Source organism: Podarcis erhardii (assembly GCF_964252035.2).
Source record: "Podarcis erhardii genome assembly, chromosome: 7".
NCBI lineage: Eukaryota > Metazoa > Chordata > Lepidosauria > Squamata > Lacertidae > Podarcis > Podarcis erhardii.
The window spans coordinates 46,242,738-46,270,493 of NC_138511.1; the positions used below are offsets into that span (position 1 = coordinate 46,242,738).

Sequence of the window (27,756 nt, forward strand, 5' to 3'; positions counted from 1 at the left end):
TTAACAAAGGTGGTAGTTGTTACTTCAAGTGGTTCACTTCCATAATTCTAACAATATACTTGCAAATGTGTTGGGAAGATCAATTTCGACAAATACCTTTACTCCATTTAACACAAGCAAAGTTTTTAATTATTATTATACTATTATTCTAGTTCTCCAGGTGACAGATGAAATACAGGCATTGTTTGTGGAGCAAATAAAGCACTGTTCACCTTGTCTGAACGTATTAAGCTGCCATTGCTGAACTACTATGACATAGTGTGCGTCTGCTCTGGCTGACAGTTGCTGTCCAGTATGCTCGGCGGAGATGTTCCCATCCCTGATCCTATTTGGCGGGAGATTGCCAGAGATGGATGCGGGGCATCCTGTAGGCACGGCATCTGCCATTAACCCCATGTTGCATGTGGCAGAATGTATGATACAGAAGGTATTCGCTCTCAGCAAAGCTATCCTGCCTGCATCCCGCAGATTTATCGTGTGAACCACCCTGAGATCTTACGTTGAAGGGCCGTATATAAGTCAAATAAAGTAAATTTGGTGCTTCAGAAGGGCATCGCCCTCCGGTTTTCTGCGTGCGCAAACCGTTTTAAAACAAAACAAACCCCCACAATGCTTTGCCCGGAGAGCCTGCCGCGCGTTGTATGCTGGGAGTTGTAGTGCTCCCCCTTTTTCAGAGGCGTCCCGGAGTCGAAGGGCTGCGGGTGGAACTCTTTTTCCCAGCATGGCCGGCGCGCGCGCGCCAGAGGGCGTGGCCGGAAGAGGCGGGGAGGGCGGGCGAAGCGCGGAGAGAGGGAGCGCTGAGTGGGTTCGGGCCGCACTCGGGGCCGCCGCCTCTGCTGCCGCCGCCGCCGCCATTAGCCGAGGGGGAGCTTGCGAGGTGAGTCCTGCGAGGCCCCTGAGGTGGAAACCTGAAGTGAAAGACACAGAAGCAGCGGGGCTTCTTTCCCGCCTCTCAAACTCCTGTGCTGGGCCTGGGCGCTGTCCGCCTGTTTGCCGGCCGCCCGCCCGCCCGCCCGCCTCTGTCTTCGGCTGCTTCGAGGCCTTAGGAGTTGGGGAAGGGCGAGGATAAGGGTGTGTTCCTGAGTTACCACTGAATTCTGTTGCTTCTCCTTCCCCTCCCTGTTTGCTAGTGATTAATAGCATGGGATCGTGTAAGACTCTCCACGCATTTGGGGGGGTGATAAACCCATGTGGGTGTGCATGTGTGAATGTGTCCGCCCTTTCCCACGTGTGCGCTTTCTCCGTTACCTGCTTCTTGATTCTTATTTGGATACACCGGGAGCGCACTGTTTGAAAGTTTGAGGCCTTGGGCAAAGAACTCCCCCTCCCCAAATTTATATTTGTTAATTGCAATTTGGACAGGGTTTGCTCCAACACGTCCTTTTTACAATCGGTCAATGCCTGATATTCAGTAGGTTTTAGTAGGAGTTTGTCAAAAACGTTAAGGCCCTACACGTCGAAATTTGTTTGAAAGGAAGTGGTTCATTAAAACTTAGGCTGCAATCCTAGTCCCACCTACCTGAGTGGAAGTTTCTTCTCAGCGAATGTACTAAAGGGGTTCACTGACGGTCTCTGAGGGCTACCTCCAGTTGCCTGTGACAAAGCATATATCGAAAACTACAGGTAAATAACAAAAGTGTAGTCATTTGTTTTTGAACTCCCAAGCCTGCTAGTAAGACTGATCCATTCATTGGACTGACCTGATGAAATCCTTGAAGGTGTTTTTTTTAAAAAAAATCTCATGATCAGAAATTAAATTTGAGAACTGACAGGTTTGAATAATTTTCTGAACAAGAAAAGAATATTATTTTGACCTGGGTATTAATATCAGGAATTTTTCTGTTTCAGATTAATTATTAATTAAGTAATTGTAAAAGAAAAAACTAAGGTGACAAAAACTATGTATGATACAAAAGTAAATGAAATCCAAGGTAGATTGACTTTAGTTATTATCTGCTGGAAAATGAGAAAAGTTAAGTGATTTGAAGAGTGTTGTCCCAAGGCATGGCCTTGAGAGCTTATGAGAGAACAGTCTTGTCTAGTAAGACCCTTGATAAGAGACCACCATGTATGTTGCCTTCCATGATGAAATAAAGCTGGTATATAAATCTCAACCCCCCCATCAAGTGCCTAGAAATTGCCACCAGTTTTCTAGGATCCAAGATATTGAGATGTTTGATTTTTTTATTGAATAGGGGTAGGAAGCAAGCAGATATGTGATAATTCTTAAAAGTGTGGAAGATATATGAGATACTTTAGGTCAGCGTTCTCTAGCCTAGTGCCCTGCATATTGGACTCCCAGCTTGCATGCCTAGTAGTTAAGAAAGATAGGTACTGCTTCTGAAGGGCGTCACATTGGTGTTTAACAGTCTTTGAATGGCATCATGTTGTGGAAGGCTTTTCTAGTCTATTGAGGTATATACCACCTAACTGCAGCAGTCAGCTGATCATCACTGTTAGAATGACAAGTAAAGCATTGAAATAAAATGTATTCCTATAAATCAGGGGTGGAGAACTTGCAGCCAGTGTGCCAAATTTGCTCTGCAATACTGTTTTCTTCCAACTATGTTCACTTGCCCCACGTCTATCATATGTGACATCAAGTGTGGGACAGGTAGAGATGTGCCTGGCTTGACTGTGTGACCAAGTTCACCATGTTCTGCCCACTTTTGGCTCAGGTCCCATCTACCACCATCATGCATCATATTACACCAATGAAATGCAACCCTCAACAGGAAAAATATTCCTAATCCCTGATACAGTTGTAATATGCTGCTCAATTTTATGAGGCAACTGGCATTATTAGAAAAGGTGCCTTAAAGGGTGACTAGTGAATGAATAGTAGTTGCTTTAAGAAGATATTAGTGACTGTTCCTTTCAAGAGCTAGTATGCTAGGCATAGGTATGTAACATGTATGTTTGGGGGCCAGAGTGACCTAGAATGCCAGCATCTCTCTGAACCTGCTTCCCCATTACAATTGCCAGGGACTCCTCCATATTCCATTTATCCAAGAATAGATACAGGGAAATGGCCTTCTTAGTCATGGCCCCTACATTCTGGAACCGCCTTCCAGAGGGGTTCATCTTAGCCTACCTCTTCAGAGTTCAAAAAGGAGGGTGGATTTCCCTCAAGAAAAGTTTTAATTTATTGGAATTTTATTGAGTAGTTATAATCTTGGAGAGACAGAAATCACAAACATGTTTAAAAAATAAATAAAATCTATGAACTGCACATAGCTGGCTGATCCATATAATAGATTAATGCTGTGGCAGCAGTGTTTTTCATTGTTATACTATTGAAGAGCAGGATTGCACATCTAGGTGTTTAATCAAAATAAAAGATTTTTTTTTATATGAAGAAACTGTTACCCCCAGCCCATATTGGTGCCTCTGCCATTTTATTGACCTTGCAGGATTTTTAAATATAAAATACAATGGTACCTCGGGTTACATACACTTCAGGTTACAGACTCCGCTAACCCAGAAATAGTGCTTCAGGTTAAGAACTTTGCTTCAGGATGAGAAGAGAAATCATGCTCCGGCAGTGCAGCGGCAGCAGGAGGCCCCATTAGCTAAAGTAGTGCTTCAGGTTAATAACAGTTTCAGGTTAAGAACAGACCTCCGGAACGAATTAAGTACTTAACCCGAGGTACCACTGTAATAGCTATGAATGTTGCAGTGTTCCTCCTTCAGTGTTGCAATGTAGTGCTCTCCTAAAATTGAAAAATGAACTTACAAATTTTACTTAATGATTTCTGTTAGTACAAATGAAACCAAGAAACTGATAAACTACACAGTGAGTGAGGCATTCCTCCTTAGTCTTGTGCAATGTGGAACTGGGTATAGCATTGTGAGTAATTGGTGGAGGAGAGTGCATAGGAACAATGCAGTTATCTGTAGATAGGACTGTGATGAATACAGATTTGAATGTAAGCATTTGTAGATTCTATAGGATGTCACAATGATTAATCCAAGTGCTTAAGATGATGCTTATGTCATGTACTATTGGTAGGAAATAAAATGAACAGTAGATTTTTTTTCTTGAACATACGCTCCAGTCAACAAAATGTCAGCAGAACAGCTTCAAGTCAGTAATGGATACATCTACAAAACTGAATTTCTCCCTAGCCTGTGCTTATCCTTGAAAGTTATATTCTTGTTATCGTATCAACAGTACAGTATTAACTCAATTTAATACAGTATTAAAACAGTGGTTCTTTTTGCCTGCCATTAGGAATGAAAGAGATTGAGGTTTTCTACTGAGTGGACTATTGCTCTTTAGAAAGAACAGCCACTCGCCTGTGGCGAATATGAATCTCCTCCAGGCAACCAGGCACAGAAGCATTATAAAGGTTGATTCTTTTTCCTTTTATTTATTTATTTATTTATTTCAGTGTAAATCCCGCCTTTCTACATGTAGCACTCAAGGCGGCTTATAATAATAAAAATACAGTAGTTTTGGGGAAAACCACAACCTAACAATAAAATAAAAATAAGACCAGATAAAATTAGTCAGTAATAAAACAGCAAACAGTAATTATATTTGAACATGTTAAGGTAAAAATTTAAAAATATAGCTAATCCAAAAGCTAAATGCCTGTTTTAGTTTTTTATATATATATATTTACCTGACAGCGGAAGGATGTCATAGAGAGGGTCTAGATGGGTCTCCCTGGGGAAGAGAATGAGAAAGCTTAGGTATAGCCACTGAGAAGGGTCTCTTTGGAAGATCTCAAGATTCGTGTCAGCTCGTACTGGAGATAGCAGTCCTTCAAGTAATATTGTCCCAGGCTTTTTGCATTGTTCCTGTAAATGAATTGGTAGTGAGTGAAGGTATTGTTTTTGTGGTATTGCATAGTCCCTATAAGAGGCCCTGCTCGAGCCCAGATACAGCGTTCTGAACCAGCTGAAGTTTTGAAAAGCTCTTTAAAGGCAGCCTCATATATAGCACATTACTGTGATCCAAACAATATGTAGTCAGTGCACATGCTACCATGCCCAGAAATAAACAGAAAAGGTAGTAAAACATGTTGCGAGCTAATGTTTGTGGATTTATTTGCAAGGTTGAGAAGGGTATTAGCGTCAAACATGTTACTGCTTATTTTATTTATTATAACTTTTGCATCCCACCTTTTCTCCAAAAGCATATATAGTAGTTTCAAAAGCAGTTTAGAACCTACTGGTGCTGTAAAGAAAGGGTAGGAAACCTCAGGCCCACAGGCCAACCTTGACCCACCAGGGGATTCAAGTTGGCTGGTGAGGTCATTTCCCCCAGACCACAGCCCCCTCACCAGCTGATATCACTTGTAACATTTTTTATTGGGCGGTGTTAAATCATGCATTGGTTGTGCATACCTGTTTTTCAGCTGATGAACTTAGGTTAAATCCTGCTTACTTCAGCTACATTCCATTCAAACTGCTGTTAATACAAAGGAGAAGAACACCCTATTTTAGCAGCACTTTGCACCTGATATCGTTGTGATGTCAGGTGATTGACAGGTTAGTAGTCCTCCCTCTCCCATCAGTATTGATAAGGGTCTGGCCTAAGAAACCACAAATATTCCCCACCCTAGATATGCATGCTTCTCATAGTTGCATTTTTATTTAATCCTGAAATGTATTTTAACTACATTGTGAAGTGATTTTATGATGAGGAAAGGTGCCAGTGTTTTTATGCAAGGCAATATTAACCCTAAGTGTTAATGCACACGTAGAAGGGAATGAGAATCATACCGTAAGAAGAGGCACTTAACTGGTCCACAAAGGCATAGAGAGCTGAAGATACCTCAGGGTTGGGGGAACCCCCTGGCCCTCCATATGTTGTTGTATTCCCACTTCTCAACAGAACCTGGCAGCATACCCAGTAGTCAAGAATGATGAGATTTGTAATCCAGCAACATTTGAAGGGCTACAGGTACCCCATCGCTGGCCATGGGTGTTTGCATAATGATAAAAAGCACTAGATATTAGAGTAACACTTCATTATCATGTAAGTGACCAGTGTGATTTTGTATGTTGTATTTGTGTAAAAAAAAAAAAAGAACCTTTTTTAAGAATTCAGATATACAGTGGACACTCGGGTTGCGAACGTGATCCGTGCGGGAGGCACGTTCGCAACCCGCAGCGCTGCATTTGCGCATGTGCAAAGTGCCGAAACCCGGAAGTAACCCATTCCGGTACTTCCAGGTTCGGCGCGATGCACAACCCAAAAACGCGCAACCTGAAGTATGACTGTAAATTAAAAACACAAAAAATTCTGTTATGTTTGAGATCTGAGCATCAGACTTCTCTATGTTTTCAGTGCCTGACATGTTGGGTCCACCTCCTGGTAAGGATCAAGGAGTTATTGTAGTAATAACAATCTGCATTGCTCCTAGGGAAAAGTGTTAAAGTTGTTGGTCTACTCTGCAAACTGACCTTTAACTGCTATTTAAGAACCAAAATTAAAAAGAGAAGTAATAGTAGATTTATACTATTAAGGTTTCTTCTTTTCTTTTCTTTTTCTATCCAAAGGGCTGTGGGCAAGCCACATTAAGTTAGTAACAAAGTACATCAATAATCTAAACCAGAAACTAATACACCATCCAGTAACAGGCTCCCAGAAATCAGCTAAAACATCTTAGAACTATCTGGCAACTGTACAGAGGACAAGAGAGACTGACAGAGGTGAGGCAGTTGAGAACACTTGGATATTGTGTTTGGTACATGGATTAATCAAAATAAATTAGGAAAGCTCGTCACTCAAGAAGGGAGCACAATTACTTTGCAAGAGATGAGCAAATTGCTTCTGTTATGGGCTGAAGCTTGTCAAAGCATTGTCTAGAGCAGGGCTGGGAAGCCTGTGGTTTTCCATATGTTATTGGCCAACATGGTCAGTGGTAAAGGATGATGGGAATTGCAGTCCAACAACATCTGAAGTACCACATATTCACCATCCCTGGCCCAGAGGAATTATTTTTTTAGTTACAAGTTAGGATACTATTTTCAGTCTGCTCAGATACTTTCATGGTTCCTGTGGGTTCCCCACTCCTACCCCGTGTGCTAGCTTTACCAATGGGTCTTGGTTTCCCTTTACTGCTGAATTTTTAGATGATGTTGATATTTATCTATGCCAGGGTGGGAGAAAGCTTGGTTAATTGGTTGCCCAAATGCCTACAAATCTCATGCTGGCTCTCAATTTGGATCTATGTAGGATTTTAAAGAAGAGGTGTCTATTCAGAAACTCTGAACACCACCTCAGAACTGACTGACCATGTTTCCATGGTCACATTAATCCCAGATTAAAATGAATGTGCAAGTCAAGCTGTGTGTACTTGCTCTCAGAAAACACTGGACAGTTTAGCTGTTTGCCCTGAGCTTTCTCTCATCAATCTCTCTAGCTTTCTACTTTGTTCCTTTTATGCCTCAAACATTTATCAACATTAGACCTATCTAAATGTTTTGTGCATGTCCTGCTAGAATAATTGGTCCTTTATCGGAGAGCCAGTCTTCATTGGAGAGCCAGTGTGGTGTAGTGGTTAAGAGCGATAGTCTCGTAATCTGGGGAACCGGGTTCGCGTCTCCGCTCCTCCACATGCAGCTGCTGGGTGACCTTGGGCCAGTCACACTTCTTTGAAGTCTCTCAGCCCCACTCACCTCACAGAGTGTTTGTTGTGGGGGAGGAAGGGAAAGGAGAATGTTAGCCGCTTTGAGACTCCTTAAAGGGAGTGAAAGGCAGGATATCAAATCCAAACTACTACTACTACTACTACTACTACTACTACTACTACTACTACTACTACTCTCCTCCTCCTCCTCTTCCTTTTTTCTTACCAAGCACTTTAAATGGCTTTGGTGGTCTTGTAGGAAATGCTTGAGGCTACCCATGCTAATCAGCCAAACCATAATATCCTCTTTGGAGAGTTATCTACCTTGATCTTCTGTTCATCTACCTTGATCTTCCGTTCATCTACCTTGCAACTTTAGTGATCTGCTTACACGATAAATAGGTGTGTTTCTGTTTGCTGCCATTCAGAAGAATGCATAGTTCCCCCTCACTCTTAAAGTTTTGCCTTGAAGTTTACATTGTAGCAAGTTGTTGATCTAAGTCAACAGAAGGAAAGGGATGTCCAAATTGGTGATACAGAATTGTAGAGTTGGAACAGTCTTGCAAATAGATAGTGAACGGACTCCTATGATCTTCTGTGTTTGGCTCTGCTTTATCATAGAAAATTGGGACATACAAGTTCACTGTCACCTTCTGTTCTTGCTATTAGGCTGGGCAGATTTCCAGAGCACTGCACTATATTTCAGTAATGCAGCTGTTATTTGGCTTCCTTCCTTTACAATATCCAGCATTATAGAAAAGACAGAGGAACTGTGATAGGCAGGGAAAATGTAACAAGTATCTATGGCAGCGGAGTGTGCACAGAAATGCTCTCTTTTTCTACACTGCCTTCAAGAGCTATAGCCTCCACCCCCAATATACTTTCCAGCTTGCTTTTGGTATGAGGACAGCACCAGGAAGACTTCCTTCCCTTCTGAATATTAGAGTTCAGGGAAAATCCAAGAAGACAATTTTGGGCTAGGTAATTTGACCTGGTGGAAGGAAGCTTTGGATGCTCCCAAATAAGTTCTGTTGCTTTTTGTGCCTGAATTCAGTGCAGCATGAGGGAAAGTTTTCTTCTCCAGGTATTCAGAAAGCAGTGAGACATATTACTGCTGTTTGTGTATATATGTGACTCAGTGCAGCAGGGATGAGCCCCAGCAGATTGCTGAGGTGGAGAAGGGCAGAGGCTCTATCCCTGTGGTTTCATCTGACCCTGAGCTCAACATGATGTCAGAGAAGGCCCTGTCCTCTTCCTTGGAGGCCAGGGTTGTGGCACAAATTGATTTTGCTTCGCTGTCAAGGCCTGCAAAAAAAAAGGAAAAAGAGTGACTCCTGTATATGAGCCTTTTAAGGACACAGGACAGAGAAAGCTTTGAGCACACTACTGTACTTCTACAACACAGCACAATTTTGGCAGCTTACCCCAGCTTCAAGTTAGCCAGGATGAGTATTTGAAGGTGCTTCGGTGACATATGTGAGCATGAAGGCCACCAACAGGTTGACACTTGGTAATAGAATCATAGGTAAAGGTAAAGGTAAAGGTACCCCTGCCCGTACGGGCTAGGCGTGTCCGACTCTAGGGTTGTGCGCTCATCTCACTTAAGAGGCCGGGAGCCAGCGCTGTCCGAAGACACTTCCGGGTCATGTGGCCAGCGTGACAAAGCTGCGGCTGGCGAGCCAGCACCAGTGCAGCACACGGAAACGCCGTTTACCTTCCCACTATAAAGTGGTACCTAGTTATCTACTTGCACTTAGGGGTGCTTTCGAACTGCTAGGTGGGCAGGAGCTGGGACCGAATGATGGGAGCTCACCCCGCCGCGGGGATTCGAACTGCCGACCTTACGATAAGCAAGTCCTAGGCACTGAGGTTTTACCCACAGCGCCACCCGCGTCCCTAATAGAATCATAGAACTGTATAATTGTAGTTACAGATAGGTAGCCGTGTTGGTCTGCCATAGTCAAGACAAAATATTTTATTTTGTTTTGTATAATTGTAGAGTTGGAAGGAACCACAGGGGTCATCTAGTCCAACTTCCTGCGGTACACAAATCCTTTTGCCCAGTGTGGGTCTCAAAACCATGATACTGAGATTTAGAGTCTCATGCTCTACCATTTGTGCTGAGAATGTTTGCTGCTTGTTTCAAATGCATGGAGAATTTCACATCTGTATTAATACAACTAAACAATTTGATGTCACTAGTTTGTATGATACATTTCTGGATTCTGAGTTCTAATTTTGGTTGTTGTATGTTGGCCAAAAATGCTCAAAGGAGGAGGGTACTGCTACAGAGCAGACTTTTAATGCTTTTAAGAGCCATAGTTTTATTTTCCTCTGTGTCATGGTATGAACCAAGGAATGCCTTAATGCTGATGCCTAAATATGCTGCAGTCAGGCTGCTGCACTACAGCAATGTAAACTGGAAAAAGTTCTCTGTAGTGTGATGCTCAAATCCTCGGGGAGGAAAATCATGGCTAAGTGAAAAATTTGGACAATTCTGGTAAAAGATTAGCCTATTGTACTTGTATTGTTACATCTTTCATTGCCCTGGGCTGTCAGTTTTCACTGCTTTTTCTTTTTCAGTTGCTGGCTCCGACTGAGGATTCAGAATGGGAGACAAGCCTATTTGGGAGCAGATTGGTTCCAGCTTTGTACAGCATTACTACCAGTTATTTGATACAGACAGGACTCAGTTAGGAGCAATATACGTAAGTAGCTATTGGAACACATTTTTCTTGATTATTTTAAACTATTGCTCAATTATTCCAACACGCCCCCTCCCCGGTTATGTGCTTGTCCATTACAAACTCTTGCACAGAGATACCTGGCAGTTAATCTGAACTCCGGAAATGAGGTTGTAATTATTGCTATATCATTTGTATGAATTTTTAAAAACAATTTATAGTGCACTTGCAGTATGCAGACTGCTGTACCTTTTGGCTTCCGAACAGCCCTGTGAAGTCGGTTGCAATCTTTTGTTATCAGGGAAAGAATTAAGGCAAGGGCATGTTTACTTGCCAAATGATACACATCAGGTGTGGGAAACCTTTGGCTCTCCAGATGTGCCTAAACTACAACTCCCACCATTCCTGGCCATTGGCCATGCTTGCTGGAGCTGATGGACACTGCAGTTCAGCAACATCTGGTGAGCCAAAGGTTTCCCACTTCTGACATACACAGTTATAAATAGGCAGTCTTATTTGGTCAGTTACTTGCTTAGATATTCTAGTCAGTTGAAAAGTACCCACCCCATTGATTGGTCAACATGTTCTATGACTTTGATTTGATGCACCACTCGGCATTCTAGTGGCCTCATTTTACAGTAGTTACAGTAAAGCAAGTTATAGTAGTCAAGAATGTGAGGTTACCAAAGCATGGCACCTTCACCCGGTGGTATATCACAGGTGAAACTCCCACTGCTCCTGCAGTATACCACTGGGTGAAGACGCCATCGCGCTTGGCCCTCAAACCGAGGGAGGAACAGACTGATGGAGCTTGTTTTTCCCTCTGCGTGTCAGGTGCTGCCTAGCATTTATAGGCATGAAGTGCAGGGATCGAGCAGATTTAGTTGGCTGAATAGCTTCAGGCGTCTTGTTCAAATTCTTAGCATGCAGCAACTGAAATAAATGCCCCACAATTTGACAAAATGGTCTCCAGACATTCCCTCTGATACTGTATAAACATTATTGTTTAATTCAGAATGAATGTGAATGGTTTTACCTTAAAAGTACTCTAAAATGTGTCACTGCAGGCCTCAGAAGGTTCATATATTTCCAAGGGGGGTAGATTTTGCCAACCCATTCGCCACCCTGAGAAGCTCTGCTGGATGTCTACTAGAGGATGCAATTGTGGCAGTGAAGTAAACATTCTTCATTGCCATGTGGTAGGCATGATTATGCACTCATCAGCACAAAGTCAGAACTGTGGTGCTGGAGGAGACTCTTGAGAGTCCCATGGACTGCAAGAAGATCAAACCTATCCATTCTTAAGGAAATCAGCCCTGAGTGCTCACTGGAAGGACAGATCGTGAAGCTGAGGCTCCAATACTTTGGCCACCTCATGAGAAAAGAAGACTCCCTGGAAAAGACCCTGATGTTGGGAAAGATTGCGGGCACAAGAAGAAGGGGACGACGGAGGACAAGATGGTTAGACAGCGTTCTCGAAGCTACAAACATGAGTCTGACCAAACTGCGGGAGGCAGTGGAAGATAGGAGTGCCTGGCGTGCTCTGGTCCATGGGGTCACGAAGAGTCGGACACGACTAAACGACTAAACAACAAAGCACAAAGTCACACTTGCTAGGAGACTTAAACCATTTGTGCTCTGCCTGTTTTCGCTACCTCCTGCTTCACCCACAACTCCCCAGAAAACCAGGGTCTAACCATGCTCTGCAGTGCTGGAGAGGCCCTTGGGAGTGACTGTGTCGACCACTCCTTCCATATCACTGTTCCAAAGAGAAACCAGAGTTCTAATAAATGTTGACATTTCCACTCTAGATGTTCAGTTGCCTTTCTAAATAAACTAGGATCTCCTAGGCAGATCAGTAATACAGGATGAATTGTTAATATGAAACAAAGAAATGAAGCCTTAGTAATGCTTAGACTAAAGTGATCAGCAGCACAGTGCTGATTTAACTTTTACACATGCAGTTTTTGTCTTTTCTCCGAGTTGCTGTCAGCAAACTAGGGGAGGGTTCAAAATACACTTCAATACATTGTATATAGCTTAGAGGCTGTACCTGACCTTTAGGTTGGCATTGCCTGAGTGTTTCAAGAGAACTAAGTGCATTTAGGGACTGCCTGAATGCATCAGAATGCAAGAGTGATGCGCATGCACATAGGACTCTAAACTTCGTTGGCAGGAAAGCATGTTTTACCTCAAGCATTCATACTTTGCTATTACTAGATGCTGTCCATACTCTAGCACTATTCATGGGATAAATTGAAATGGATTTTCTGATTTTTTAAGGTTTGAGTACCTAAAAGCAAAAAAAGCCAGGGAACAAAGTGGGAAATTCTTCCTTTGTCTGACAATTATTTTTCTGGAGGGAATTAAAAATGGCATTTTGACCATATTGAAACATGGATGATTGCTAAGCATATTGGACTACTTATGTGAGAATGAAATGCTACTTATAACTTCTTTGCCCAGGCCACATCACTTCTACTTATAGCAGGTGATCTGGTTTTATATTGGCGGGTCATTTTCACTTCCAAAGGTTCTGGTGAAAAATGGCAGGTGGTAGAGATTGCGGATCCAATTGGAAAATGCTCCTGGATGAAATGATGAATTGCAGCTGCTCTGAACAATTGGCAGTCCTTTTTTATGTGGGTGTTGAATGACAGTTTGCATCATTCTGTATTGTTAAAACTTTATGGGAATGAAGGGCCTCAACAGCTGCCTTTTTTGTTTGTTTTTTGTTCTTAATAGTGTATACTTCACAAGGGAAAGCCATGAAAGCTATTGGAATGACAATTTTAAAAATGGTGATTGACTGACTTTGGTCATTCCTAGTTCCATATAGCGTATAAGTTACCAAAGAGTGTTAGATTTATAAGATTTGTTGTATACAGTGGTGCCCCGCAAGACGAATGCCTCGCAAGACGAAAAACTCACTAGATGAAAGAGTTTTCCGTCTTTTGAGGTGCTTCGCAAGACTTTTTCTAAGCCGCTAATAGCGCTAATCCACTAAGCCGCTAATAGCCGTGCTTCGCAAGACGAAAAAACCGCAAGATGAAGAGACTCGCAGAACGGATTAATTTCGTCTTGCGAGGCACCACTGTAAACTGAAGTAGATGGGAGCTAGAAAGCTGAGGGTCCAAGAACAGGGAGAGGTTAGACTATAGATCTTTGACCAAGAGGTAGTTGGCTGGAAGAGTGGAGCAAAGATGGGAGACCACAGCCTTCCTCCACCCCACCCATTGGCTTCCTAGCAAAATTGCAAAAGCCCATTTTCTAAATGGCAAGCTTTAAGTGTGTCACTGTCTAGTGGTAAGCATGATGGGCAACCAAGCTTCCACTCAACTTAGAAGCTGGAGATGTGGGTGAAGATTCTTCAGCACAAATGCATACCCTGCTAGTTTTTCCTGTTCCAAGTCGAGACAGAGAGCATTGGATTAAGCAGTTTGAAGGCACTGAGGCAGTAGAGTCCAATGGCCTGCACTCCCCCCCCCCACCAAAAAAAAAATTGCCTTCCCCAAATTAAATACCCTGGCGGTAAGGTCTTGACAGGTGGGGAGGCCTGGCAATTTCACTTTTTGGCATGTTCAGCAAGGCCAAATTGTAGACCTCCTAGATGGACAGCTCTTAAGCAATAAGTAGCTTCTAGAAGGCAAAATGTGGCCTGTGGGTCTATAGTTGCTGCGTAGAACACATACATACCCTATACTTACGAAATATAGCCTTATTGTATGGGCCAAAAGTAAGGCGTCTGTGATTGGGGTGGAGGATGTTGCCTGCTGTGGTGCACTACTAGGACTCAAAATTTGCTGGATATCTTTGGCATGGAGCCAACCTCTGATTCAGCTGAGCCTGTGCTTAGCCCTTCTGAAAAAGGTGCAAACTTACTGCTCTCTGTTTCTGTGTGTAGCTGAGAGAGTTTAATAACTATTGCTGTTTTCTTTATGCAAAATGAAATCTTACTTTTCCAAGCAGATTTTTACCGTCTCCCTCTCCCTCTTCTTTTAATAATTTTAGATAGATGCCTCATGCCTTACATGGGAAGGACAACAATTTCAGGGCAAAGCAGCTATTGTTGAAAAACTCTCAGTAAGTTCCTGTCCTCTTCATCACCTGACATTTCTGTTCAGCTCAGAATTATTTTTGAAATATTTGCGTTTTGGTGCAGGCCAAGTTCTGGTGTTACTTCTTTTGTATTATTTATAGAAAGCAGGTTCAGGCTGCACCCTTTTGCATTTCTAATCTGCCTGTCTGAAATTGTACTGATTCCAGTTCCAGAAATGTAAAGCACAGTTAACTTAGAAAGTAAGTCCCATTGGACTCAGTGATAGTGAGGATGAAAAAAACACCCTTAGATTTATATAGTGTACTTGAATGTTCAAAGTGCTTCACATGCATTATTTTGTTCTAGTGCTAACTCAGTAAAGTGGTTCAGTTTTATTATCTCTAGACTGCAGATGAAGTCTGAGGAGGTGTGTCTAGCCTAAGGCTATCTCTTGAGTTCCAAGCAGATGAAGGCCCAGGGCATCCTGATTGGTGGCTCAGTCTGTTAGCCACCTAGCTACACAAAACCTTATTTGCATGTGTTCCAGACAGCACAGTTGCATCCTCTTTCATCGTGGTTGCAGTCTATATAAAGCAGGGGTGGTGAACCTGTAGCCCTCCAGATGCTTGTAAAGATGGTTTTAAGTTTTTAAGTATACAACAACAATAAGTGATTATACAGTGTCTTTTATTTTGCACTCATGTCTGTATTGTATACTGAGAGCAGATACAGCCTTGCAACAGTTTCAGGGATTATAACATGCTAATTATCTCAGGATAAAGCTTCTCCTAAGTGAGAGGCAATGGTAGTCTCTGGCAACCATCTACATGTTGCTGAATGCCTGTTGGCCTCAGTCAGCATGATAATGAACAACCAGACTTATGGTCTATAACATCTGGAGGCTACAGGTTCTCTTTCCTTGTTTTGTGTGTACACTGTCCAGAATGAGAACAGCAATGGAGCTCAAAAGAAAACCCTTTGGAGTAGGTGAGTTTCTCCTTAACAGGGCTGAATTCAGAGGTCCACATTTTTTGCCTAACCTTAATAGACCAAAAAATATGACTGCACTTTCCTATGTTTTTGATTTCACATGACACTCTATACAAGATCTGGAATAATTCCTTGCTCCCCTCCTCAGCTCCAAGTTTAGAGCTGGAAATAAGGTGGGAGGGTGGCTTGTTGGCTGTGCAGCTTAAGTGCAGCAGCAGCAGCAGCAGCAGCAGCTTAAACACACATCAGCTTCCCTTGGAGCAGGGGAGGAAGGAGGTGGGAATCACCATGAAACAGCTAGTACAATTACTGCCTCGCAGCTGCACGGTTGGGAGGAATTGCTTACAAGAAAGCAGCAACATGCTTACCATGATGACCAAAAATGTGGGAGCCTGGCTAGGCCTTTCACATGCTGTTTTAAACAAAAAACTGGTCAACGATTGAATGAATACATTTCAGGGTGCTTGCATTTTCAGAATTAATTCAACACCTAAGAACCTGGCTTGGTGCCACAGATTGCTTCACAGATGAGCTTAACCATAAAAATTTTAAGCAAAACTTTACATTTTTTTCTCTTTCTGTTTGCAGAGCCTTCCCTTTCAGAAAATACAGCACAGTATCACAGCGCAAGACCATCAGCCCACGCCTGACAGCTGTATACTCAGTATGGTAGTTGGGCAGCTTAAGGTAAGTGCTTTTTTCAACTTTTGGTCCTGTGAAAGGAATAGTTGGAGTCCAATTTCAGAACTGGTTCAGGGTGTAGCCACTGCAAGTGAGTTTTGGGCTCACATGTCCTCTGCCTCCCTCACCCCCACTCTTTGGTTTGCTCAAACCAAGGAGAGAGAGAATTAGAGCACAAAGAGGAGAGGGGGAGTAGGTGTGTTTGAGCCCAAAGCCTGTTCATGACTGCCAAACCACAGTTTGATAATTACATATGAAACAGGTCTAATCCATTAGGGCAGGTTGTTCTAGCACTGCAAGTGAACAGGCCTACTTTTGCTTGGGTCATGGAAGCTGAATGACCAGGGCTGTTTCTCAGAGGGGTCCCCGTCCCTCCCCTCTAATACAGTGGTACCTTGGTTCTCAAACTTAATCCGTTCCAGGAGTCCGTTTGACTCCTGAAACCGTTTGAGAACCAAGGCACGACGTCTGATTGGCTGCAGAAGCTTCCCGCACTCAAGCGGAAGCTGCGTTGGACATTCAGCTTCTGAAAAACGTTCGCAAACTGGAACACTTACTTCTGGGTTTGCAGCGTTTGGGAGCCGATTTGTTAGGCAACTAAGCCGTTAAAGAACCAAGCTACCACTGTATGTTGTATTGTCTTTGAAAACGTTAAATACTCCTATGTCTTGTTTTGACTGATGTGGGTGTAAAGGCCTTCATGCTACCAGTTGGAGGGGAGGAACCAAAGGAGTCACCAAGTTTGTTACAACTGATGGAAAGAAGAGCCGGGGCCTTAACCAACACACAGCATTGTTCCCTCTCTGACAGAGGAGCTTAAACAAAAATCTCTAGGTGGAGCCGTGGTTAAAGAAGCTTGTTATCTTGTGCTGTCTTGGAAACTGAAATACCCCTGTGAGCAGGCAGGCTTGTGAGGCTATTCTCTGAAAACTTAGACTTTCAATTGGACAACTTTAAAGAAAACTGTTTGGCTACACTGAACTTGGAATGTTGGTCACAAGGACTTTGGTAAGCACTGCGTCACACATCAAAGGTGTTGTCCCTTGACACGGCCCATCGGAAGGAGGCACAAAGAACTTTTCCGTCTTTGGGCCTGAGTTAGGTGCATATGGACACACTTTGCCCCACATGTAACCCAGCTTCAAAATACTTTTACTTCATAATACCTGCTAGGAATGTAAAAACAACAAAAGAATCTTGTAGCAGCTCAAAGGCTAATATATTGTGGCAAAAGCTTTCATGGGCTGTAGCTTATGACAGCTCACACCACTATTCTTCAGCTGGTGGGTTAGGGCCCACTACTGGATCATAGTCCTGTCCAAGGTGGGTTGCCACAGCATTACTACTGCATGCAGTTATATGGAAAAAGATTGAGAAATGGGTCCCCAAATACATGCTTGTAGTTAAAGGTGGGTCCTGAGTCCTGTAAGATTGAAGACTACTGTCTTATGCCATAATAAATTAGTTTGTCTCTTAAGATGCTGCTACAAGACTTTGCTGCAACAGCCCTTTGGAACTACCCCTTTGGAAATTGCTACAAGTTTAACTTTACTGCAAGAGTTGAAGAGAAGCCTGCAAAAGTGGCATGAAAAAACAAGGGGGTGCACATTACTCTCCATGGGTCCATCTGTACTGGTATCACCTTTAGCAGCTTTGTGCTTGGAGGGAAGTCCTCTTTGTGCCTTCAGTCTAAACACACAAAGAGGTTTACATGGAGAAACAATTTAGCTCCACCTCCTAGATCAGGCATGTCCAAAGTCCGTTTCAGGGGCCTAATCTGGCCCGCTGGTTGGTTTAATTCGGCCCCAGTTTATTTCCTGGGGTAAAATCCTAAAAAAAACCTCACGGCCCTTCACTTCATCAAATCTGGCCCTCTTTGAAAAAAGTTTGGACACCACTGTCCTAGGTGCTGATACACAGTCAGCACCAGTCTGAAACAAGTTTAACGCATGTAGAGTTTGTGTTCTTGTAGAGAGAGTCCTATGAAAATGGAATTAGTGAGCTTCAGAAAGATTATTACCCACACTGGATCCACTTCAAACTGATGTTTGTGCGATGTCTGAGAAGTATGGCTGACATGAGTGTCAGCATCTAGGCTAGCCCACCCAAGAACGAGAGCCTGTTTACAGGTTTTCAAGCCAACATGTGAAGCAGTAATCTAAAAGAATGCACATCTTCTTGTTATATACAGAGGCTATGTAGAAGGATTAATGTATGGATGGGGTGATTTTTTATCAATAGAAGATAAAGCTTATATACTTTTTTCTGAATGCTGTTTCAGAAGCGATGCAAAGAGAAAGGGCTTCACTTCTATGTCTTGCCAGAAATGAATCATGTGCATCTTCCCGGGCACTTTTAGGCAGAATGGGAAAGTGCAGATCAGTGGTGCTTCTTATATCTTCTGCATGTTGCCCTGTCCAAAAGAGTAGTCAGTGTGATATCACTAGTATTCATTATCAGTGCATACTTGTTGCATCACTTGGCAGATGAAGGCATTTAGGAAGATAGATAATGGAAAGAAGAAAGTTAATCTCTATCTAAACATAAAGATTACTTAGTGTAGCTTTATAGACAAACACCTGTTTTCTAATAAGTTTTATGCTAACCTTTCAGAGTTTACTTGGCATCTTCATACTAGTAATAAAATTGAAAGGGCCCAAACTCCATGGTAAAGCAAGTATTTTGTATGCAGAAGGTTCTAGGTTCAGCCAATGACACCTGCTACTCAAATGCTTGCATGTAGAAGGGATGGGAAAGACCTCAGAGGTGCTGCAAATTGGAATTGACAGTGCAAGGTTGGGTGGAAAAATAGTTTGACTGTATAAGGCAGCTTCATCTGTTCAAAGCTTCACAGATAAGCACCTTTAGTTTACAGGCTTTTAGTTCATGGTTTGCATTTGGCTTATTGTAAGCTATTGGAAGATTTATTGTTGCGAATGAAATTATATGAATCACCCATTACAAAAACCTCCAGGAAAAAAGTTAATGTAGTCCCTTTAATGTGGACTGAAATTATTTTACTAATTTTTAAGCTTGTCCTTGTCCTTATTGTACTGCTCCAGAGTAATTGGCAGCAGTAGAGGTACCTGCTGCATGCCTGGAACATTCTTTCTAAGTGCAGTAAATACACTCATAATGGAATCCTGCAAGGAGACTGGCATTCTGTATCTACAGAGCCTATCACTTTAGTAATGATTTCTCTCCTGTTCTGCTCAGGCAGATGATGACCAAATTCTAGGTTTTCATCAGACCTTTTTGTTGAAAAGCTTACAAGGTGCGTGGGTGTGCACCAATGAAGTCTTCAGGCTAGCACTCCACAATGTTTAACCTCTGGGCGCCTTCTACCTCTGATCTTCACAGTCCTCACTGAGTAAGAAGCACACTGCTTGCTCCTGTATCCTAGTTGAACTTGCAGTCTGAACAGCATGGACATTGCTTGTGTGTTCTTAAAGCAGGGTTGAAGAATGAGAATCCTGCTCATCTCAGGGTTGTGGCTTTTGAAATAAGAAAATGGAGTTTTCCACTTGGAACCAGCTGCTGCGGAATTAATTTAGCATAACTTTTTATGCCAATCAGTTGCTTGCCTAACATCCTAGATCTAGCATTGCTTAGCAATCTAGGACATCTGTGTGGCACACAATGAACACTCACCTTGTTGTGTTTGAAGCTGTCTGAGCTAGAGCCTGTAGGTATATCTGTGCAAGATTCCTCTTACATCAGCAAAATTCCCTTAAGCCAAGGTCAGGTTACTACAAATGTGCAGCTCATAAACACAGTTGGGTCTGGGCTTCAGGACGTTTACTGTTTAAATAACAAGAGTGTTGGAGGAGATGGGAAAGGGAAATGGCAAAGAATGGGTGAGCAAATGTATTTATTTTAGGTTTTGTTTCAGTTAGGGATGAGGATTAAGACAAAGGCTTCACAGAAAAAGTGGGGTTTTAAGAAGGATTTGGCAGGTGTTTTTAAACTGCAGCAGTAAGAATGGCTCTTGGTATGTACAGCATGGGTCTGTGGGGCCTCTACATATACCTGATTTGGTTGCTAATAATCAGAGGGAGAAACAAATGTCGGGGATATGCAAAAATACTTTCTTTTTAGGAAGCATTTATATATGTCTCTTCTGTGGCACTCTGAAGCCACTTTTGCCCACTGGTTTCAGCTTCAGTGGAGATTGTGTGTGTGAATGGCATGGACAGGTATGCATTAAAGTTTATTTTAGAATCTAGATCTGGTTATTTTTGAGTGCAGAGTGCATTTTTAGTTTTGGAGCCAATCTGCTGAGTGCAGCCATCTTTTGGATAAGGTGACAGTCAAAGCACAGGTCATAGTTCTAATTATTCAAAATATTTGACATGTAGGTTTGCTTTATCCCTGGCAACAGCAAGAACAGGGAAGAAGCGTGGCACTTAAGAGCAGTGTGCTGGTGCACACAGGAAGTTTGCATTAAACCATGGGCATAGCCAGGGGAAGCAGGGGCACAACAAGTAAATAAATGAAAAATACTTAAGTGCCCAATTGCAACACAGATAGCTCAGTCCTGCCCCCCCCCCAGCAATAATGCTTGCCTCCCCTTAAAAAAAAATCCTGGCTATGCCCATGCATTAAACCATAGTTTATTCTAAACTATGAGCAAACTAGCTCACAGTTAACTGCTCCATGGAATTCTGCAGAAAAATTATATGGAGCTGAAACACAACATTATATGTACTGGTATATATTCTAGAAGATGTAAACAAGTCAATAATTACCAGCCTTTCCCCACTGAATGTCACTGTAATGGCTTTATTCCTCCTATTTGAAGGGAGTCATTCTTATGCCAAATATATTAGTGATTGTTATAAGGACATGGCATTTTTCAAATTTTTGACCACCACTCACCACCCCATTTTTTTTTTTTTTGCCCTATCTTTTTGTACATTCTAAACCTTATGCCTATTTTGTTGGCTTTAGCAGGACTTAACCTTGAACTCTCAAACACACTACTACCTCCTCAAATTGTTGTTAAGGGGTTGTATTGATTCTCAAGAAGCTTATAATTCTCAACTTCCATAAGCATAAACATTATCTGTAGTGCAGCAGTAATTGCTACAGTGATAATGGATCATCTCCATGTTTCTACTGCTCTTTGAGTATTGTCCATGCCATTGTAATTTTGCATCATTAAGACCCAAAAATGCATGTCAGAATCTTGCCTACCTTAATTCATTAGCACAGGGATGACATGATAAATCTGAAAGCTGAATGTTGGTGCAGACAGGTGAAGTATGCATGACAGCATTTGGCACCAGCTGCAGGAATTTGCCTTGTTAGACATTTGCTGTAGTAGAGAATTTCTAAAATTTATTTATTTATTTTTTGTCTTCACAGGCCGATGAAGATCCTATTATGGGATTTCACCAGATATTTCTATTAAAGAACATCAATGATGCTTGGGTTTGCACCAATGACATGTTCAGGCTAGCATTGCACAACTTTGGTTGAGACAGCATCCCCGAGGCACCTGTACTTTTCTTTTCTCCTCTCCTCCTTACAGATATTAATCACATTCATGGAACATTCCAAATATCATACACAAACCTGCAACACCACGGCAAGCAAGCAAGACCTGCGTGCGACATGCCCTTCTGAAGAGTTTATGTTGTGTCACTAGAAGAGTTCCTTGTGCATGATGTTTGGAAGTTAGACTTAGCTGCATTTGACAAGGGAAATATGTGTTTTTACCAGCATGCCTCGGGAAGCATCCGTAATACAAAAGGTTGTGTTTCTGTACTGACAAGTTTCTCTAATAGCCCAAAGAAGCAAAAGGAAAGGAAAGAATGGCAGCCTGAATCCAGCTGAGATACTGATTTTTTTTTTTTTGTTCAGATGTTTCAGTGCTACATTATACAATAAAACCATGAAATTTTCTTAACAGTTTACATTGTTGGATGTTCACTATGTAACTAGATTCTTGCATCTTCAGCTATACATCTGAATACCTAGCCTGGAAACGCACGACTTGGCAGAACTTTGAAGTTCTTAACGTCTCCATAGCTCTTTTGTAGAACATTTTTGCCATTGTTTAAGGCTTAACAATTGCTCCATATACCTGAAAGTTGAGACATTTCCTTCCCCTGAAAGTCATAATACGGATTTATATTAATTACTTACGTGTAAAGCAGATCATTACACTGAGCATCAATCATTTTCTTCAGTCCTTCTTACAGAAATAGATGGAAAACCATGCATAAAAACAGCAATGTAGAATGTACTTTTTCCAGGCTTCCAGGGTTGTTTCTCTACACTAAGCTCTCAAGATTTAGCATATTCATACCATTTGCTTTTCCTCTAATGTTCAAGAGATGGGTCCGTATATCATCATGAATTGTTTAGAGAGTTTTGCCCTTCCAGGACAGCCATTTTAAAGCAAGCTACAACTTTAGCCTAGTACAATCACACTACTTTTTACGTTTGCCTGTGGCTTGCTTCGGATAATGTCTTGAATTATCGTAGTATTGTTGCTGAAGTAAGCAGCACCCACATGCCACCAATAGCAGTGTTTCAGTAATTAAATAGTACCAGTACTACCAAACTGCTAAGAAAATTCCAAATACGTTTTCTCTGCTGATTTGCTGCAACAACATAGTGGTGGAGACAACACATATTTTCAAAATGGCCAGGTCCTTATAGGATTTTTTATTAATGAGCTTAGTATGAGGTGAGCAGACTTGCATCCATGGGCCTTTCCTAAAGTTTAACTGAGCTATTTCCAAATTGTGCTGATCACTTGACCTGATACTTGTTTAGTTTCATATGCCAATGAGTAGGAGGAACAGTAAGTGTGTTTTTCTCAACTATGGAAAAAGATCTCTTGAAGGGATGGATTTGCTATCACATCTACTGATAGGTGGCTGTAAGGTAAGGTAAAGGTAAAGGGACCCCTGACCATTAGGTCCAGTCGTGGCCGACTCTGGGGTGGCAGTGCTCATCTAACTTTATTGGCCGAGGGAGCCAGCATACAGCTTCCGGGTCATGTGGCCAGCATGACAAAGCCGCTTCTGGCGAACCAGAGCAGCGCACGGAAACGCTGTTTACCTTCCCGCCAGAGCGGTACCTATTTATCTACTTGCACTTTGACATGCTTTCGAACTGCTAGGTTGGCAGGAGCAGGGACTGAGCAACGGGAGCTCACCCCGTGGCTGTAGTCGGCACCAAATCAATATAAAAACCAAGGCAAGGAAGGTATGCATTTCCAAGCATATCCTGAAATAAAGGTACATTTCTAATTCCCCCTGGATGGTTTACAAAGGTCCATTTCAGCTTCGCTCTGGTTTGGATTCCTTGCTCTGATCGTTCTACTTCACCCACTCTTTTTGTGCTTTCATTTTCCTACACAGAAGTGATCTAAAGGACTGTCACTGTCCCTGGCAAACCAATGCTTTTGGGGTGACTACAGCTGCCGCTTACGGTCCTTGAGGTGTAGTTCCATAGACATCACTTCATTGCAAGGATTTTGGTTAACATTAGCCAGTTACATGAATTTAAAATGTGCTTGTGGAAGAGGGCTTAGGCTGGCATCCATGCCTTAATGCATGTGTACAGGTTTAGTTTGCAGAAGTCCCAATGATGTGTAGAACTTAGTGCCAAGTTCTTAGTTTGCTTAGAAGTTCTTAGTTTGCTTAGAACTTCACCCTTCAAATCAGGTGATCAGGCAACTATTGGGAAACGGTTGTCTCTGTATCTAAATAAGATGAGGCAATTCCAGATAGCCTCATTTTAAATTTAGCACACCAGATGAAAATCTTGGGTGAGGTCATCATAGGTACCATGTTTTGAGTTGGATGTTGTATAAGTCTTGGTGAGAGCTTTGCTTAATAGCCATATGAAAACAAAATGCCTTATAAAACTTCATGAGAATGTCTTTCACAGGCAACATTTTGTTGGAAGGGGGGCATTACTCTTTGGCCAAGCTTATGAGGAATGTTTATTATCATCCATGAGAGAAGAGTGACTGTTTCCCAATATCTTGTGTCACCTTCACAACATCAGCTTATGGCATTTTATTAAAAAATGGCTTGCCCTTTGAGAAAATGTTAAAGTCAGTAGATAGAGGCTGCTCAGAAGGGCAATAAAAAGTTGTGTTCTCCAACCCAATTTGAAGGAGAAATCCATCCTTCCTATCATCCCTTAATGGAAACTGCCTTGTAATCATTTGTTTTCAGAGCAGAAAACATCCTTAGGATATTATAAACTGCTACAAGAAGGTATATGATAGAAAGCCTGATCTAGGATTCTAGATTATGTGTAAGGAGATGAAAGCTGTTAAACTGCTCATTCTGAAAACAGTAAATTCTTTCATAAAACTGCTAAGTGCTACTTTGCTTTGGGGCAATACATAGAGCAGACCTGTGCAACTACCAAAGCACAGCCCATCAGCCACATACCGTGGCTTGCCACATGCTCCATAAGTGTATTTTTGCAGTTCTAGGCCAGCACCCAAAACAGCAGGGTTTGGATCCAGTTAATATTGTGGTGGGGTTCTCCTTTTTGTGAGGGGTATACAAAAGAAGGCACTGAGAATTCGCTTCTATACAAGCTTGTCATCAGTTGACAGTAGAAACATCATGTTCCAAAAACAGCAGCAGCTTACATACTGCTTTATAGCAGATGCTTGATGTACATGGGGAGAAAAACACTATTTGTAGAAATGCAGAATTTCAATTGCAGAACAGCACTACCTACCTTTACCATATCTACTGTATAATCTTGACTTATTAAGATTGTACCAGCAGCAAATGTTTAAATAAAGGCTCTTTAACAAATACTGTTGCTTTAAGACTAGAAACCAGAAAAAGAGTGAGGAAATGTGTGCTGTCTTGCTTCATGAGGCAGCATAAGAATAGGGGGCCAGCATAACTCATCTGTGTTTAGATTGTTGTGTGAGGACATCTCTCATCTCTGAAATAATAATCTTGTGGCCAATTTCCCTGTTGTCTAGTGATAAAAGGGAAGGGACAGCACTTTATGTGAACAAGCCTAATATTGTCACCATTTGTTTATTGGTGGCAGCCCCTTTTCCTTCCCATGTAATTTCCCATGTCCCACCCACCCTGGAGAGGACTTGATGATCAGCCCCAAAGAGAATAGTTATCCTGACCACTTAGTGAATTCTGAAAGAACAAAATGTGTGATAACATGCCTACTTGTAGAATAGCTTTTCCCAACATAGTGCCCTCCATTTCCCTGGACTGCAACTCCCATCATCGGTGATGCTGGCTGGGACTGATAAGAAGGCTGGTGAAGGGTAAACTTTCTGTTTTGTTATTGACGTGCAGTCTACAGATAACAGAATACATGAAATGTGAGGCACGCATACTTGCCTCTATAGGTTATTAAGACAAATTTTCATGTTATGCACACTGCAGTGCACAATATGGGGATAACTACATCATGCTATGCAATCCTTTGCAGTCCATGTATGTATTCATCATGTGTTATAAAAATTATTTAAAATATGTATCTCTTCAGTCAAAAAGGGCGGCCAAAATGACTTACAAATGTCAATCATAAGACAGTCCTTCCCTTCAGGCTTACAATCTAAAATGCATGACATTCAAGGGAAAGGGACTGAGGAGTAAAGAAAATAACACGGGCATTATTTCTGGTTGTAAATTGTCTGTTGCAATGATGTTGCAAAGGTTTTGAACCAGAACAAGCCAAAGGTTAGTGGAGGCACAGCCTGAAAGGTATTACCACCTTAGATGTGGTTTGTGGATTTGGGAAACAATAGCAACACTGGTGCATTTCTAGGCTTGGTATCCCAGGAAAGCTTTTCCATTTAGAAATCTAGTGTAATTTTCCTTGTAGAGGTGGGTAGGGATAAAGGAAAGTTGCTGTTCTTGACAGAGTAATTTAGTATGTGGATAAGAAGCTTCTAGCATTGCCTCTATTCTGATTGGCCGCAATTCTTCCAGGTTGGGATAGGTTTTCCAGGTTTTACTACCCAAGAGCCTTTTACCTAAATATGCAAAGGATTGATCCTAAGGTCTAATGCATGCAAAGCAGATGTTCTAGGTCAAACAAGCCTGATATGGAACCTTAAAACAACAATGTTGGGAAATATAAAAGAGATTATTTTCACTGCTTTGTGCAGAACTTGCCTTAATATGTCTTGTGGGTTGGGGGAGGGGTTTAACAGGTTATTGCACATGTTCATGCAAAACTAAGGAAATGAGAGTGATGGTGAAATTACTTCTAATTCCATAATGTTAAAAAATTTCAAGTAATTTATCAAGAACAGTGGACAAATTACTTATGTACAGCAGCTGCTGACAGTATTTCATTTTCTGTATGCTACAGGCTATTCTCTATATTAATAGGGTTGGTGTATTTTTAAATTGACAGAGGCTCTGTGTAACAGGCCAAAGTCAACAGACAAAGGCAGTGCTGAAAATGATGGTACAGAAGCTGTCCCTACAGCTTTGTCTGCTTGACATGCAGGGTGTTTTTAAGGAACAGAGCGCAGCCTAATATACTTGAAATGACTGGAAATGCCTGCATTTGTATGCAAATCATCTTCCTGTCTCGGTAAGTATTTTCAACGTGCTTCTTTCTCTGATAAGGATTTTGCATAACTGGAAAACTTTTGAATGGCCAGATTATTCTAGACTAGCGTGTCTGTCTGTGTGTATGCACGCACTACACAAACGGATATGCATGAGTTAAGAGTGAGAGAGAGAAAGAGAAAAAACTAAACAGTGGGGACTAAAAAACCGTTGAATCGTAAGAAGCGCATCCTACGATGTTGCAATGCAAAATCCCTTGTATCTTAGGTGACGCTGCCTCTCAACTTGCTTCCGCAAGTGGTGTCGTCCATCTTTATTTCATATGGTTTGGGGGTTTGGGAGTCAACACATCAGGTCTACTCCACTCAAATATTACATTCATTGGGACTTTGTGACCCAAACATAGTGACGCTCATTGGGGCGATCCTACATACATACATACATACATACATAGCTCTGTGGTTTTTAAGGTTAAGCAGTGTATAAATTCTGCTAAAAAATAATAATTTGGCAGCACCACCTAACATACTACTTGGAAGTGACGCTGTGTGTTCATTTGGGGCTTAACGTCCAGGATATGTATGTCTGCAGCTCAAGCTGTAGCTTCTCCTCCTGCAGAGAACTGTCCCGCATTTCTGTATCTTTATTTTTTAGGGCCCAAAATGAACCCCAGACTAATTTTATTTATTTATTATGTTTATTTAAATTCTATACTGCCCTTTATCCGAGGATCACAGTGCGGTTTACAATATAAAAATACAAACATACATAATGTTGTTGTTTGGTCGTTTAGTCGTGTCCGACTCTTCGTGACCCCATGGACCAGAGCACGCCAGGCACTCCTGTCTTCCACTGCCTCCCGCAGTTTGGTCAGACTCATGTTTGTAGCTTCGAGAACACTGTCTAACCATCTCGTCCTCTGTCGTCCCCTTCTCCTTGTGCCCTCCATCTTTCCCAACAGCAGGGTCTTTTCCAGGGAGTCTTCTCATGAGGTGGCCAAAGTCAAAATACAAGCATACATAATAAATGAACATATAAAAACAATACCCCCCCCCAGCTACCCACAGTTTAAAAGGCCGCAGGTTGTACGTGCGAGGGGGGCCTCTTCCCGGCCCTCGTTCTCCTTTCTGCGCGCTTCTGCCTGCTTCGTACACCATCTGTATTTATTCTCTGCTGGGAGAGGCGGAACCCGGACGTCTGGGTACCATTTGCCTGGGGTAAGGAAAGCAATG

At 42.1% G+C, this 27,756-nt stretch overlaps 1 protein-coding gene and 1 long non-coding RNA gene across 5 annotated transcripts; one reads left to right on the forward strand and one right to left on the reverse strand.

The window, feature by feature from the left end:
- The first annotated feature begins 725 nt into the window (after window positions 1-725).
- Window positions 726-21,896, forward strand: NUTF2 (nuclear transport factor 2). Of its 4 annotated transcripts, XM_081868384.1 has the most exons (8): window positions 736-877; window positions 4,235-4,352; window positions 6,514-6,666; window positions 10,170-10,294; window positions 14,282-14,353; window positions 15,888-15,986; window positions 19,197-19,350; window positions 21,348-21,896. In XM_081868384.1, exons 4-7 carry the CDS (start codon window positions 10,196-10,198, stop codon window positions 19,305-19,307), a joined length of 381 nt encoding a protein of 126 aa, XP_081724510.1. In that variant the 5' UTR covers window positions 736-877; window positions 4,235-4,352; window positions 6,514-6,666; window positions 10,170-10,195; the 3' UTR covers window positions 19,308-19,350; window positions 21,348-21,896. The 4 variants fall into 4 exon arrangements, with proteins under 4 accessions (XP_081724508.1, XP_081724510.1, XP_081724507.1 ...); XM_081868381.1 differs by lacking the exon at window positions 19,197-19,350 and having other exon boundaries at window positions 738-877; XM_081868383.1 differs by lacking the exons at window positions 6,514-6,666; window positions 19,197-19,350 and having other exon boundaries at window positions 738-877.
- LOC309345368 lies at window positions 4,633-27,749 on the reverse strand. The gene is made up of 3 exons (XR_014158211.1): window positions 27,586-27,749; window positions 5,356-5,419; window positions 4,633-4,806 (listed from the first exon to the last, which is right to left on the reverse strand). It is a non-coding gene; the product is annotated as an uncharacterized lncRNA (long non-coding RNA).
- Window positions 27,750-27,756: the final 7 nt, after the last annotated feature.

Coding starts and splice junctions, on each gene's coding strand:
- NUTF2 (XM_081868382.1), top strand. CDS start 10,196: ATGGGAGACAAGCCTATTTGGGAGCAGATTGGTTCCAGCTTTGTACAG. Junction 14,354..15,887: donor CTATTGTTGAAAAACTCTCA/GTAAGTTCCTGT, acceptor TTCTGTTTGCAG/AGCCTTCCCTTTCAGAAAAT. Junction 15,987..21,347: donor TGGTAGTTGGGCAGCTTAAG/GTAAGTGCTTTT, acceptor TTGTCTTCACAG/GCCGATGAAGATCCTATTAT.